Source organism: Oryctolagus cuniculus, chromosome 1 (assembly GCF_051225735.1).
Source record: "Oryctolagus cuniculus isolate XC-2025 breed Fujian yellow rabbit chromosome 1, ASM5122573v1, whole genome shotgun sequence".
NCBI lineage: Eukaryota > Metazoa > Chordata > Mammalia > Lagomorpha > Leporidae > Oryctolagus > Oryctolagus cuniculus.
Genome location: NC_142867.1, coordinates 35,125,707 through 35,141,782, shown reverse-complemented (window position 1 = coordinate 35,141,782; position 16,076 = coordinate 35,125,707). Strand labels below are relative to the sequence as shown.

At 40.4% G+C, this 16,076-nt stretch overlaps 1 protein-coding gene across 9 annotated transcripts in view; it reads right to left on the bottom strand.

The window, feature by feature from the left end:
• DCDC1 (doublecortin domain containing 1) overlaps positions 1-16,076 on the bottom strand; it is a 553,166-nt gene that overhangs the window by 49,561 nt on the left and 487,529 nt on the right. For all 9 annotated transcript variants that reach the window (XM_089309905.1, XM_089309913.1, XM_089309931.1 and 6 more), the window contains 5 exons: positions 14,868-15,003; positions 13,137-13,293; positions 10,131-10,289; positions 8,802-9,002; positions 2,637-2,730 (listed from right to left, as the gene is read on the bottom strand). In XM_089309905.1, the coding sequence (XP_089166031.1) occupies positions 2,637-2,730; positions 8,802-9,002; positions 10,131-10,289; positions 13,137-13,293; positions 14,868-15,003 (747 nt within the window). The remainder of the gene's footprint in view (positions 1-2,636; positions 2,731-8,801; positions 9,003-10,130; positions 10,290-13,136; positions 13,294-14,867; positions 15,004-16,076) is intronic.

The following is a 16,076-nucleotide window of genomic DNA, read 5'->3' as shown; positions in this document are numbered from 1 at the left end:
GGATTAGAAGTGGAGCAGCTGGGACTCAAACCAGTACCCATCGCAGGTGGGAGCTTAACTTGCTCTGCCACAATGCAGGTCCTTAAATATGCATTCTTCAATTTATAAAAATAGAATTACAAAATATGTACAATTCAGTAATTGCATTTTTTTACTTAATTTTCATGAAGCTTTCCCTAACATCTTTTAAATATATATATATATAAAATATCATTTTAACATTATAGTTTACTAACTACAATAGTTAAACATGTGGGCAGCTTCTCAGAATAGCCCTACAATAAGCCAATAGAAGGCTGGCATTGTGGGATAGTGGGTAACCCACCACCTGCACCGCCAGCATCTCATGAGTGCTGGTTTGTGAACTGGCTGCTCCACTCCCAATTCAACTCCCTAATGGCCTGTGAAAAGCTACAGAAGACAGTCCATGCGCTTGGGCCCCTGCCATCCATGTGGGAAACCCAGCTGAAGCTCCTGGCTTTTGCCTGGTTCAGCTCTGGATATTGTGGCGACCTGAGGAGTGAATCAGTAGGTTTAACAGCTCGCTCTCTGTCTCTTCCTCTCTCTCTGTAATTCTTTAAAAAAAATTAGCAATGAATAACAGTAAAATTAATCTTTGTATAAACCCATGATTACACATCAAGACAGATTTCTAGAGGTAGAGTTGCTGAGCAGATATGATAATTGTTAAAGATTATGATGTATCACATCAAAATGCTTTCTAGTGAGATGATTTTACTCCACACTTTCATCAGTAGTGTATGAAATGACCCATTTTCCTAATATTCTTGTCAAAATGGGCAATACCTCCCAAAAAACTGATTTAATAAGCAAAAAATTACCTTATTGATAATTAATTTTATATTTCAGTGATTATCAGGGAGGCTTATCAGTTTTTTAAATACATTTGGTTAAATATGTAATTGAAACAGTATACTTATTCTAATTTATTAAACTTGGCCCACTTGGCCCACGTAAAGATATAGGTTCCATTTAACAAGTAAAACCAGTAGATTACTTTTAACTAAACACATCATGACACCTCACTTTATAATTAACAACACCTACTTTCTCAAGCAACAGGATAATAGTAAGGAGGAAAATAAATGAGTTTCAAGAAGTGATTTAATGTGTCAGACAGTACTGCCTCCATCAGAGGTCTCAAAAACCAGAGGGTGTATTGTCAAGGAAGTGGAAAGGGCCTGGTATCGTTAACCTAACATGCCTCATTTTTATTGTTTTATATGGCCTTTAATATTTTCTCTCAAACTGATTGCTTCCACAAATAAAAATGAAACATCAGGAAAGAAAAAGTCTTGAAAGGCAATCCAGATTACCTTGGGATCAAATTTATTTCTTATAAAATGAGAACCTTAAGGGAAAACACTAATATGTACAATTTTATGAAACTGATTAAGGTACTAAATTTGCATCAGCATGAAGTTTTATCTCACTGTGGTCGAAGAAGAGGTACCTGACAGAACTGAATGTAATGTGATATATACTGCGTCTCCTGGAATAAAGGTTTAGTCCTTTTATCATCAGGATGGAAGACTTAATTAAGCCCTAGTATTTGTTCAGATTCCTATATCCCAATTTTGGATGCATGGCTTGCAAAACATTTTCCCTCATTGCTATTAAAAATGTAGTATAAAACAAATGTTATTTGAAGAGACTATATATATATATATTTTTTTTTTTTTTTTGACAGGCAGAGTGGATAGTGAGAGAGACAGAGAGAAAGGTCTTCCTTTTGCCGTTGGTTCACCCTCCAATGGCCGCCTGGTGCACCGCACTGATCTGAAGGCAGGAGCCAGGTGCTTATCCTGGTCTCCCATGGGGTGCAGGGCCCAAGCACTTGGGCCATCCTCCACTGCCTTCCTGGGCCACAGCAGAGAGCTGGCCTGGAAGAGGGGCAACCAGGAAAGAATCCGGCGCCCCGACCAGGACTAGAACCTGGTGTGCCGGCGCCGCTAGGTGGAGGATTAGCCTATTGAGCCTCGGCACCGGCCTCATATTTTGTTTTAAAAAGATGTAAAATACTGTGGAGGATACAGAAAGGAAATGCAGAACCAGCAATGTACTTAAACTCTCTGTCCTCTTAGCAAGGAAAACATTTATCAGTTTCTATTTTTGGCTACTACAAGCATTTGCAAACTTGTATTAAAGGTGTGTTTCAAAGAGGTGACTTAGTAAAACTAATACTGATGAGCTTGTGTAGTCCAGGAAATCCTCCCTAGCCAGGTTCTCTCCTTCTAATTTCCAGGTATGGGGGACTTGCAAATGCTCTAAATGATTGAATTTAGGTGCATCTAGCAGTCATTCACCTGACTGTACCCATCACTAGACTGTAAGTTCCTGAACGCTGCTGGGATAACTCCTTGTGCTTGTCACTGAATATGATTCCAGAAACCAGCATAGGGCCTGAATGCAGCAAGCCCACAAACACCATCTGTTGGGTTAAACTAAATTAAGAGCTACATGAACAAGGTTGATTTGAAATCTAGGTGGACTATTGTAATTATTCAAGGGAGAAGCTAATGACAGTGTTTTTTTTTTTTTTCTCCACAATCTTATTTATATATGATTAAAGGGCCATGATTATTCCTTAACTTATATGCCTGCACGTCTATTACCTGAACAATCACTGGATAGCCACTGGCTTCATTTCTAGCCTTGGTCATGGACACTGCCAGCACAAGATCTCGGTTACTCGCCAAGTGAAAGGTCCTAGGGAAACAGGATGAGTCAGATTACAAAGCGGAATGACCTGCTTAGATCTCCTCCTAACTATTGCCTCTCGGCTCCATCTGTGCTGTATGGTGATGGATATAAATCCTTTATTTCTCCTCGAGGGTAAGCATGATATGGAACTTTCTCTATAGAGGGTGCTGGAAGAACACAGCAAGCCAAAGGGGAACCCCTGTTCCTTCGGGCTGCTACACGGGGTCCGTGGTTGGGAAAGATTCTATCCAGTGATGCTCTTGGCTCCAACCAGGTGTCCAGAAGGGATGGCTTCCTGACACCCTCACCTGGCCTGGCCGGACTGTGGAGCATCTGCTACTGACCTGTTGATAGGGATACCACCTGCTCCAGCCCTCCTGCAGCACCAACAGTTCTATCCCCACTGCACGCTGGCATCTCCAGCAACCAGCTGCACCCCACACACATTCCAGATGGTTCTGTCCTGCTTGCCCAGAAACCACCAGTTGCTGGGCACCACCAGTTCTAGCCAGGCACACCAGGAAAATTTCTCTCATCCAGTGGGGTGAAATCATACCAAAACTGTTTCAATTGGTTCTCTCCCTCAGCCTTAGAATATGAAATATATATATATGTATATATTCTATAAACATATATACATATTCTGTAAAATCATCCCTTAGTGCTGGGGCAAAATTTAGAGGATAAAAAGAGTGTGATTAACAAATGGAATCCTGTGATTTAACGTAAGTGAAATTTTCTTTATTTTTTCCAGAACTCACCAGTTTATCAAAACAAACATGCTCCAATATTCAGTGCAATATTACACGTGTATACACAGGGAGTCTTCAAAAGTTCATAAAAAATGAACATTATGAAAAAACTATGCACTGACTTCAAAAAATTCTTGCAACCAAAAATATCTTTTAATTTCATTTTCCATGAATTTTATTTTATTTTATATGTTCTTAAAATGTTTACTGATTTGAAAAGTAGAGTTAGAGAGTCAGACAGATTTCCCATCTGTTGGTTCACTCCCCAGTTGCCTGCAGTGGCAAAGCCTTGGTTGGGGCCGGGCAAGAGCTGAAGCTGGGAGCCAGGAACTCAATCCAGTCTCCCACATGAGCGAAAAACACCCAATTGCTTGAGCCATCACCACTGCCTCCCCGAGGGCGCATTAGCAGGAAACTGGAGTCAGGAGCCAGAGCCCAGAGTTGAATGCTCCAAATGTTAATGCACCATATAACATGGGCTGCAGGGGTCTTAACCATGCTGCTAAACTCCCACCTTTCAACAAAGTTTTTAAAAAAACCTATTTGTGCAAGGATGTGTGTACACATATGTGTCTAATGGTTAATGTTTTGTCATAGTGTAATGATCCGTTACATTCAATTTTCCTCATTTAAATCACGGTGTGGTTTCTATTCTAAATTATACCCAGACTGATACAAGCTCCGTGCCCATTTTGCTATTATGACAGGCAATCAGAATGACTAAGTAGATTCTGGAGCCATACTGCCTGAATTTGAATCCTGGGTTCACTTCTCAGGTCTGACTTGACTTAAACACTCTGTGCCTCAATTTTCTCATCTGTAAAAGGAAAATTTATGGTGCATAAAGTGGAAGTCAAATGCGTTAATGCATATAATATGCATAAAATATTGCACGGTACATAACATTTAGAATTAGCTACTCTTATTAATATCTGTGATTTTTATAGCTTTTCCTCTAACTCTTTTTTTCCCAAAAGGTCTTGCCCTAAAATTCAAGATACAATATATGATATATATAGTTTGTTTTAAAAAAAATCTTAATGGAGCTAAAATAAAACCTCCTTGACTGGAAAAAAAATGAAAATGATTGAGCTAAAAACTTTTAAATTCTTTCCACTGCATCACACTTAAAAGCAAAAATAAACCAAACATTCAAGGCTCACATCTGTGTAGAAAAGCCAATTCTTTAGTGGCAATCCTGCTGTGGAAAATGTAACACCTCTTGAATCTAAAATTTAATGATGTGAGAGTAAAGGCAATAGGAGAAGGTGGGGTGGTATCCATTATAAAAGTCATGTATTTTTCCTTTCAAGATTTAAAAAAATCCAAATATTCAAGTCAAATTTCTGAAAATAATATATCCTCATTGTAAAGAATTTACAAAGTATTTGAAAATACATTAAAAGTTATAACAAATTATTTTAGGATTTATTTATTCGAAAGGCAGAGTGACAGAAAGAGGGGGACACACACACACACACACACACACACAGTCTTTCATCTGCTGTTTAAAATCCCACAATAGCTGGAGCTGGACGAAGCCCAATCCAAGAGCCAAGAACTCCATCCAGGTGTTCCTCAAGGGTGGCAGGAACCCAAGTACTTGAGCCATCATCTGTTGTCTCCCAGGCGCATAAGCAGGAAGCTGAATTAGAAGCAGAGTATCAGGACTCAATCCAGGAACTCTGATAAGAGATACCGACATCCCTAGTGGTAGCTCAATCTGCTGCATCACAGCACCTGCCCCAACAAAACTTTCTAAATCACGCTTACTCCCACAGAATAATAACTATTAATCTTACAATGTACTCTTCCCTTTGTAGTAAGCTAGCAAAGTACCATTTTCAATCCAAAATGGGTATTCAATTTTATGAAATGCCTCTTTGGCATTTATCAAGCCTGTACTGCTGGTACTCCATTGCTCATCTCTGTGGCCTCAACATGTAGCACAGTTCGCATCTTGCACTTCATTGGCACTCAATAATATCATTAAAATAACAGAATCATTGTCTGCATATTTCCTGCAGTGTCCTACTGAAGGGGCGGGACTCGGTACCTTGCTCATTGCATGCTGTTCTGCCTGGAGTAGACGCAGCGGTCTCTCCCGTGCTCTGCTGTCACGCCCTGTCGTTGCCCTGCTGTGTTTCTTTTCCTTTTCTGAACAGTCCTGTCACCTGGTGCTTGTCCACAGCAGAGAAGTAACTTCAGTCTGTGGAAACGCTGAGCTTATAGACGTCCATAGAAAGCCCCTCTCTGTGCTGAAGAGCACAGATGCCAGCCACATCCAGCTTGCTACCCCAGCCTCTGATTAATCCACAGTATGAGCACAAACAGGTCACTCGGCCTCTTTGAGTCTCAGATTACTTTGCCTTGAAATAAATGAAGACTCAAAAATTTTTAGGATCCCTTTTAACTTCAAGTTCCATGACACTGGATTTTCTCCTCTGTAATTTTGAGTCCTACTGTGGGGGGCTTTCACCCCCGAGGACTTTCTCCTATTTCCCTTTGGAGATCAAATGATTAATTCAATCGCACTACAGTTGACAATAAGAGAGGGATATAACCTGCGAAGCTGACACGGACCATTACTCTGTGTGGCTGGGAACTAAGTGGGCGTGGCGTGCCCTCGCGCTCTCCTGCCACCTTTCAGGGTCTCCTCACTCATTCCTAGCGTTTCCAGCCTCGACCACGTCCTCCTCTTCCAGCAAGGCTTTGCTCTCGCAGTCAAAACCTTCCTCCAGAGGCTTTGTTTATAGTTGCTCAAGATATCAGATTCCCTGTTTATTTTCTATTTTAAATAAAAAGTCAAACTAAAAATTAATTCCAGGCCTACAGGACTGAATGGAAGGACTCATGCGATGAAATTCTCAGCAAAGTGACAGTCACTTGATACATTCCATGATTCTGGCAGCTGGCTGTTCTACGAATTCTGGGTGGAGGCTCTCTAAATGCTATCTTCCTACCTGTCTAAAATATAGAGGATAAAAAGGACTGGAATGAATGCCAGGTTCTACAGGTTCTTCTGTATCGTGTAATCCAGAGCTCTCCAACCCTCAGCTTTCTCAGAACAAATGGTTTTCAAGATCCAATTACATAAAAGGAACAAAGCGATATGCCAAGGGGAAATGAAGAAGTAGATGCAGAATTGCTGTCATTACGCAGATAGACTTTCACCATGGGACATATATTGCCCTGAATCCAGTCCACACCTAATTGTCAAGACTTCTGAAAACTTTTCCTACCCAAGCGTGTCTGCAAGTCCCTGGAGGATGGCTCATGTTCTCATGAGCAAATCCTGTCCCACTGAAACTCCTGCTGCTCCACGCCTTCCCCTTGGACTCCAAGATTTCTGAAGAGGGATTTAGCAATCCCAATGGGCCTCTCATCAGCTGCCCCTTTATTCTGCGGCCTGCCATGGGGAGATCTCAAGAGGACAAAGTTGCAGAGTGCTCTGCAAAGAGGGAGGGGTTTCCCTTCTTTTCTGCTACACGTTAGATTTTCCAAAGCAGTACCATTTATGCTCGACCATAGCCCAGAGTTTTAGGAGAACTTCCTTTTTGTTTTTACTTAAATGGCCTTCCCCCCCTCATCTTTCTCCACAGTGCTCAGAATAAGAAAAAACCAGTGATGGACATTAAACAGAACTTAGAGCTAGCGCTCTCTTCTAATGACCAAGTATTCCTGGGTCAATCTCATTTTGCTTGGCTTTTTCTTGCCTTAGGGCCACATCCCTCATTCCCCATGCATGTCCACTGAAATTCATCAGCCATGCTCAAATTCCAATTTAGGCTTAAGTGGGCACCTCCGCCATAATCCAGAAAGCCAACACAGCAAGATATATCTATAAATATAATACAGAGATGGGGTAGGACTAGAATGTCAGCCTTTGTAAGGGCAAGAATTTTCAACAGTTTTGTTCCTTGCTAAGCACCAGCACCTAAACACTGCCTTCAATTATCCTTTGCAGCTGAATGAATGAATCCTGGTCTGCAATAGCAAACCATTCATGGGAACAAACACCTTCTATCTTAGCTCCACATTGCAAAGACAGCTTGGGCTGTGTGAATGGGGTAAAGGAATACATTTAATAGGTCTGTGGACACACTTGGCTTTCCTGCCTTCCCCCAAACAAGCCCAGCAAGTGTTCCTTGCTGGCAGCTTTGCTCATCTCAGACAGTGAGCGGAGTAAAGCTAGCTCCTCTCTGCCCACGCTGGGCCCGCTGCTGCCGCCTGCTGAAGCTTACAGGATCACTCTCAAAGCAACGATTCATAAGCCTTTTGCATCACAGACCTTTTGTGGACCCAGTAAAAGTCACAGCTCTTCCCCAGAAAAAAAAAAAAAAGATTTTGCACAGATGCACAAGCATGCATCTTCTACAGTATTTCAAGAGGTTGAAGAGTCTCACCAGGTATTACCAATGGAAGAACTTGAAGCAAACCAATCTAAAAAGCAGTTGTTTTCTTTCTTATTGGATCAAAGAAATGTTCAAACATGCACAAAAACAGAGAAATGTGTAATGAGCCATCATGGACCCAAACAACGATGAGCAATCTTCCATTCTTACTTTATCATTTCTCTCTGTTATTTATATTTTTATTCTTGCTAGAATATTTTAAAGTGAATATGAGATAAATTTTTAATTTTATTTGTGAATACTACGTGTTGAACTGATTAGGATTTTTTCTTTTTAAAATACAATTGCTAAGCCATTATTTTACCCAACAAAGTCAGTAAGCCTTCATTAATATACTTGTTTTAGAATTCTCTGTCTCAAAAATAGCTTTTGACAGTACTTGATTTGAATCTGGATCCAACGCCAAACATTGATTTAGGCTGATGTTTGCTAAGGTAATAGCTAATTTTCACTGTATGTGTCAAAGCCACATTGTTTGGTTAACTTTAGAGGAGGAAGGGGAGCCGTGGATTTGGAGAGGAGCCAGGGTTGAGTTAATGAAAACTACCCAAAATTTTTAAAATTGGGAACTTTTTAGAATTTTTATTTGATCATTTCATATCATAAAAATAAAATTAGAAATGAGTCTAGTCTTGAGCCCAATGGCTACAAAAACTGTATATCCATCAATCAGATTGAATCTTTCTTATCTGAATTTGATTGTGGATAAATTATTTGCAGCCTACCTGGCATTTACATTTGATCTCATTAGCTTTCTCTGTTTTGATTAGGATAAAGAATTATCAACTAAGTCAAATGAAAAACCCAAAGCCCTCAAATATACCTCTGCTTGCCCTATGGGGACCATGTGAAAATTCTTGGGTTCATATTCAACTTTTGATATATTAACCCCCAAATATAAAGGCTTTACCTGCTATCTTCCTTGTGTATCCAGCGTTGATGGCTATCATTGGGTTTCTTCTTGACCAAAACCACCTCTGTACCTGAATGCAGGCCAGGACCCTGTACCCCCAAGACTAGCTGAGGAGCAGCATGGCTGACAATTTGCCCATCTCTGAATTCAAACTGCTGATGGCAAAGCTTCTGCAATCTACTTTGCTTTGGAGAATGGCTAGGATAAAGGAAATTTCATTAGTGGCACAAAAGTGACCCGTGTGCTTGCTGCAGTGGAGAGCAGCAATACCACTGGTGGCAGCCCCACTGTGAACAATGCTAACTTGCAAGGATAGATTACGCCATGCAAACAGCAGCCATGCTATAGCATGGTGCTTCTCAGCTGATATAAAAAAAATGGAGCTCTGAGTTTATTTTGTGAAAGACATGAATGTTTAGCTCAACAAAGATTTGATAAATTCATCATTAAAGAGAAAAGAAGTTCAGTTCAGGTGGTAATTTATTAAATGGAAAAAAAGTTATATTAAAAAAAATAAGAGGAGGGGGTAATGTGGGATGTAACATCACAAAGAAAAAAAGAGTTCTGCTGAATTATGATGTTTCTATCTTCTATCTACAACATCCCCAGTAAATAGGACATCATTTTTCAACTTCCTCAATGACCTCTACATAGAATATCATAAATGAAAATTATGACATAATAAATTAATATAAAATTATCTCTTACTTAATGGTCTTAAGGCATTAAGCAGAGATATTAAACATGTTAAATATGCAATGCATTGGCAATGTAACTAATCTATAGACATCTACTAAGTCCCTACTATGCACATGCGTAATACTAAATCTTGCAGTGCCAAAACTACTTAACTCACACATTTGGTAACTGCTGTAATGTTAACCAAATATCTAAAGATCCCAGAATAATACATAGTTCTTTACATTCCTACTTCAATGAACACCGACCAGAAAAAAAAATAACATTATAAAGGAAGAAATAACATTTTATTAACTTCTTACAGACACCTAGGCATCTTGCATGCTTATTTACAAATTCATTCACATGTTGATTCAACCAAAATACAGGCTTGTGCTAAGTTCTCAGGAGCAAAGGTGGATTAGCACGCTATTTACTTGAGAAGACACACCAGGGAACAAGAAATTACAACACTGCACACAATAGGCCAAAGGGGAGACAACCTTGCCTCGAATACTTGTGAATTCTTTTATCAAAAATGTAAGACAAAGATACACACATTGATGTAAGCAATGGCCAACAACTGTGAAAGCTCTCAGGGGTATGCTTGTGCCAAGGTGAGAGAGAATCTCTGCATTTTATTTTTACCTGTATTTCTTCGGTGCTTCCACATCCCCACAGAGCCCTTCGTCCGTGTCCTTTGGAAGATTGTCATCCTCCTCCAAGCCATGAGGAATCTCCTGCCAGGCGTACCTGAGAAGTGGCTGGCTGGCCTCCATTCGGAGATGGGCTCTTGCATGTGAATCTCTATCAAGGTTCAAAAGCAAGCACACGTCTAAGAATTCAGGTTTGTGCTCACAGATTGTTTTTCTGAGGTAAAGACTATCATGTCCTGTAGGATACTGGTGAATCTATAAATCTTATTCCCATAAGGGCGCCTAACATTCAAAAACCACATCTCACTAATTTATAATTTAGGGCATTTAATATAAGGCTGCAAATAAAGTTACTCAATCATTTAATAAGCAACATTCCTCTTTGCTATAGCTACTCGGAAAAATCACACATGCATTATATTTCAAAAGTAATAAAGATTGACTACTTAGAAATTTTGGAAATTCATAATGAACATGTAACTCCTTCTGCCCACCCCATAAATGGATCATGATCTGTCTGGAACACTTCAGCCTAGATTACTGGGTTTCATAAGGTCTACTCAGTAGACAACATTAAGGAATATCAACTTTTTCTCTCAATGGAGAAATCTAGGGAGACTCAAATAGCATCTGCACATATGTGCCAGATAGAGAATAATGGCCTGAAACATTGGAGTAAATAGTCATAGATTGAGTAAGTGAGCCAGCCCTCTGGCTTCTCGTTAAGATGAAGATGTGGATGGAGCAGAAGCCATTGAACAGCTCTGAATATATCAAGTTCCAGGCCAGGGTTTGGAGCACATGTGCTGTCTGTGGAATCATGACACAATGCGAGGACTGACTGGTGGGAGGCACGACAAACACACGGGCAAAGCAGCAAATGGGCTTGAACACTGTACGCAGGCACACGTGTGAATACACGGGTGGACTGAGATCACCAAGGTACTTGTGATAATTTAATTTAACTGCAAGCATTATCGAATTGCTGAAATCTTCAAAGACAATTCCTGTGTTAGCTGTGCTGGCCTTACACTTTTCAGGGTAACAAAAGTTTATATGTAGATAAGAAACTAGTGAATAACCATGGCCTCACGAGCGGTTTCTCAAGGTACTCCTCCTAACAGTTGAAAAAGCAACAGTGCCACCTTGTGTCAAATATAAGAAACACAGCTTTCCAACCAACTCCATTTCTTTTGAGGACGTGAGAAAAAGTCATCCTTTGTTTTAATCAAGTTAGCAAGGTGTTTTCTAATTTGTAGATCATCTGCAAGATCTTGAGCTTTATGGCAAGTAAAATATAGTCATTTCAATTTCAGAATTCATTTTAAAATAAATCTCGCTCATGCATTCATAGAACTAATCACTCAATTGCCTATTGATTCCTTTAACCAATATTTATTGAACATCATACAGCAGATGTTCTATAAATATTAGTTAAAGGAATCAATGAGCTCTAACAAATGGAGATACAGTGATGTACAAAGCTGATAAAATGTCAAAGTCCATAAGTTCTTGTTCTAGAAAGAAGAAAAGAGACAATAGAAATCCATGAGTAAGTAAATAATTGCAGTAATAAAGTAAAACAGGATACTGTGGTGTAAATTGACTGGGCTGGAGTGAGGCCTCTTTAGCAATGGAGCCAGAGAAGACTCCTCTCAGAGCTGAGGTTTGAGTTGAGATCTGGGCGGTGGGAAGGACCCAGTCATGTGAGGATCCAGAGACAGGCCAGGCCAAGGAAAGGACAAGCAGAAAGGCTCTGAAGTAAACACACATTGGGCTCATCTGAGGACTAGAGAGACATTGCTGTGAGAGGTATGCAGTGAGCGAGGGTGTCTGTTCCTTAGTGAGGGAATGAAGTTCCCCCAGAGATGAGTTCTAAACACATCAGTGCAGAGCCTCATCACCATCATGCTTCTGATTTTTTTTTCTTTTTTAACCAGATAACTTTTCACAAAACTCAGCAATCAAAAAGGTTCCTTACACATTGATGCCCTAGTCTTTTACTTTATGGATGGATCTCTCCTGCCCCCCATCTTAAATTACCCCAATTGTCAAACAAGTGTATTTAAGAAAGTCTGGAGAAATCTTACAGTGGCTTTCTAATGCTCTTCCAAGAGTACATTTCACAGAGCCCTTGCCCTCATTGGCTTCTCAGGCTGGCTGGGCGAAGGTGGGCAGGGAGACATACTATATATAATCACTGCTGGAATTGATTTGAATGATGAAGGTCATTCTACAAACGAGTATGGGGCAAACAGAACACTTTGGGTGGCAAGATATGAATATGTGGTCAGAAGCCTGTAGCAGATCATAAATGACGTGTACCACGTTCTGGCAATAGCTTATAGCGGATGAACTGGAGCGTGGCACTCATGTGGCAGAAAGAAAAGTATGAAGGGGAAGCAGGCATAGGGGTGCAAATGAGGGTCAGTGACAGGCATGGGTGTGGGTCAAACGGGCTTGGAATTCCAGACCAGTAATTTTTTCTGTCTGCAATAGTTTGCCATTGAAAAACTACATGAAAAAGGATTGTGTATTCAAAAGGTAATTGCCCACAGATGGAACTTAGAGGTGACTTGGAGTGAAGAAACCATGGAGACAGAGACTAATCAGAAAGCTATTTCAATGATCCAGAATGATGACTGTATATTAACACGCATGCAACTTGAACCTGCAATAGTGAAGAAGTTTGATTGTTCCTAAATTCAACTGTTTATGGAAACAAAACAAGAGGAGTTCCTCAAATAAATGTCCACAATTTTAAGATTCTAAAATAGTACTACATATAATAACACGACTAAAAGTAATACCTTGTGATGATTGAACAATGAAGTGCCAGTTCTATCCTTCTGCCAAAACACTAATTAAATACTAGCATTTGATATCAGTTTCACAAACTTGCCATGGCTTCCCTGCAGGGGCCCTGTTCTGTAACCAGGCTAATGAGCTGAGTTCAAAAAACTCCCCAGCCGCTTTGCTGGCTACAATGATTACTTACAGAATTTCTCTGGAAGCACTTTCCATTGTTAAAACAGCCTGCATTTGCTTTTCCTCTGGTTCTGTAACTTCCTTCTTTTCTCCAAAAATTACTATAGGTTTGCGCACAGCAAGCTTGCTTCCAGACGCAATGTCACTTTGGACTTCTAAAACGAGAGCTGAGCAGAGATGCACAAGTTGCAAGGACATATTAGTTATGATAGCAGAGCACTGGGAATTTCAAAACACAGGTTAAAATACAAATGCAAAAAATGCTCAATCATTTAGTCTATTCATGGGAGATTCTTTAAATAAGTTGGATTTAATTCAGTTATTTAATTCGATTGGATTGGTTTTGTACATTTTTTTCCTCTCAAGATACTCTTAGTCAAAAGTATTACTATAGGTCCTACCAAAAATAAGTTAATTATTTTCATTTCCAGCTATTGAAATGGGCTACAATATTTAGATATATGTATCTAGCTCATTCTGTGGGATCCAAACTTGTCAGTGAAAGACACAGTGTCTTGAAAGACACATGCAATGCTTTACTGTTCACTGTTCAATATATGCAACAGGGGTGTGTTTTAAATTATGCTTTTTTCTCTTTTTCCTTTCTCTATACAGGACCTAAGGGAGAGGAGTATGAGGAAATTAGAAAGGCAAATCACAAGGAAAATAAGTCTCCGGATAGTTTTTGACACCCAAACAACATGCAACAGCCATGTAAGTTAGGATGATACAATCACGATTTAGGATTTTCCCAAACTCCTGTGGCTCCCATTTAGCATATCAAGGGTTTAACCTCAGGATTGGCCTGCAGAAAGAAATCACTACTTTTGGGTCTGAGGGGATTTGAGACTGAGACAGAGAAAGCCAGAAAACCAGCACAGGAAATCCTGCCTCCCCTGCAGGCTTCACTTTGGGTTTCTTAGTTAAACCAGGGAAACACTGAGGACACTGTCAATTGTTCAGGACACTGTGATGAGGTCACTTCTCAAGGTCCCCTTGTCACCCCAGTCTGAGGCATAGCCACCTGAAGTAGCATCCCGTTTCTGGGAGGTGCAGCTATGGACCGGGATTTGCTGAGACTCTATGGTTGCTTGGGAGGGGTGAGCTGACTCCACAGAAAGCACTGTGCTGATGACTATTCTTTCAGTACTAGGCTTCAGAGGGCCAGAGGCGGAGCACAGGGAAGCTGAGTCAGGCAGGAAGCACCGCCCACCCAAAACAAGCGATGCCAAGCCAAAAGAATGGAGCACAAGTCGCCCCTGCAAGGGGGCAGAGCCCAGGCAGAGCCCAGGCAGCAAAAGGATCGCATCCCAATTTCTTCCCTTCCATGCCCAAGAGACACTAAAGTAAGGTTGTGAAGACTGAAGAGTCTGAAAGTCTTTCCTAAAGAGACAAATTAAATTATTGGACAGGACAAAATTTAAACCTGAGAGAGCATTTCATTTTTTTTCCTTGATGAGAATCATTTTTTTCCTTGATGAGGCTCACCAAGTAGGTCACATCTTTTCAACAAAGAATAAAGACACTATGTTTTCTTTACACATCCCAACTGTAGCGTGAATTAAAATAGGTAACCTTGTGTTACATACACAGACACACACACTAATCTACAGAGTTAAAAAGATGCAGAGGTGGAATATGATCTGACCAAACAAATTTAAAGTTTACTGCAAAAAAACAATATATCACCAAGCATTTTACTCTGGCTACCTGCAGTACGGTAAATAACTCCAGCGCCTACCCTCTGGCTTATGCGTGCTGCAGAAGGCTTGCATTTTGGAAACATCCGATGCTAAGTTCCTGAGGAGGATTCGCTGCTTTTGCTGAGCTGTGGCTACATCAGGATTGATCCACGGTTCTCCGCACGAAACGTACACCTAACAGAGAAACACGGCTCTGATCCTGTGGTATATAACTGTACTCCAGCCCAAACTGGAACCAATCAACATACTCTGGCAGTGGGTGAATGGCTGAACAAGCTCTGGTACCATGAAATACTACAGTAATAAAAATGAACACATTACATATTAATAAAGGCAATCATTTTGGTGAACTCTGCATGGATTTTGTACTGAGTCAAACAAGTCTGGTTACAATTTACTGTGACCCATGATTCTTAAAAAGTAAGTTTTAGAATAGTTTCTTTGAAGAAAGGAAGGGAAGGAAAGAAAGAAGGAAGGATTGAAAGGTAGGTACACACAAGTCAGGGACTGGCAAATTGTGGATACAGCCCAAACTGGCCTGCTGCTTGTTTTTATAATTAAAATTTTATTGGAACAGAGCTATGCCAATACATTTATGTTATCTGTAGCTGTGTGCATGCTACAGTAGCAGAGTGGATGTTTCCATAGAGACCATATGGCTCACAGAGCCTAAAATAATTGCTAACTGGCCCTTTCCAGAAAAAGCTTAATGACCTCTGGCATACATGAAATTGTAGTATAAACTTCAAAACATCCATGTGGAACTTTCTAGATGATGAGATTACACGTGATACTTTTTCCTCAGTTTTGCTTATATGTGTTTCTTAAAGAAATACATATTTCTTTAAAGAAGGGCAAAAAATAGTGATATAATGAGAAAGAATCAGAAGGAAGACAAACTTAAGGGAGGCTTTTCATTTTATTTATTTTATTTGAGAGGCAGAAAGAGAGAGGGAGGGAACGGGAGAGAAAAACACTCACTTCCACTGGTTCACTCCCCAGATGCCCACAATGGCAAGAGTTGAGCCGGGCCGAAGCTGGGAGTCAGGAACCCAAGCTAGGTCTCCTATTTTGGAGGTAGAAACCCAACTGAGCCCCGCTGCTGCTCCCCAGATTCTGCACGGACAGGAAGTTAGTATCAGGAGCTGGGAGCAAACTCAGGTACTCCAGTGTGGGATGTGGACGCTTAACCAGTAAGCCAAGTGCCCAGTCTCAGTGCTTCCTCTTCTGACCGTCACACACTCATC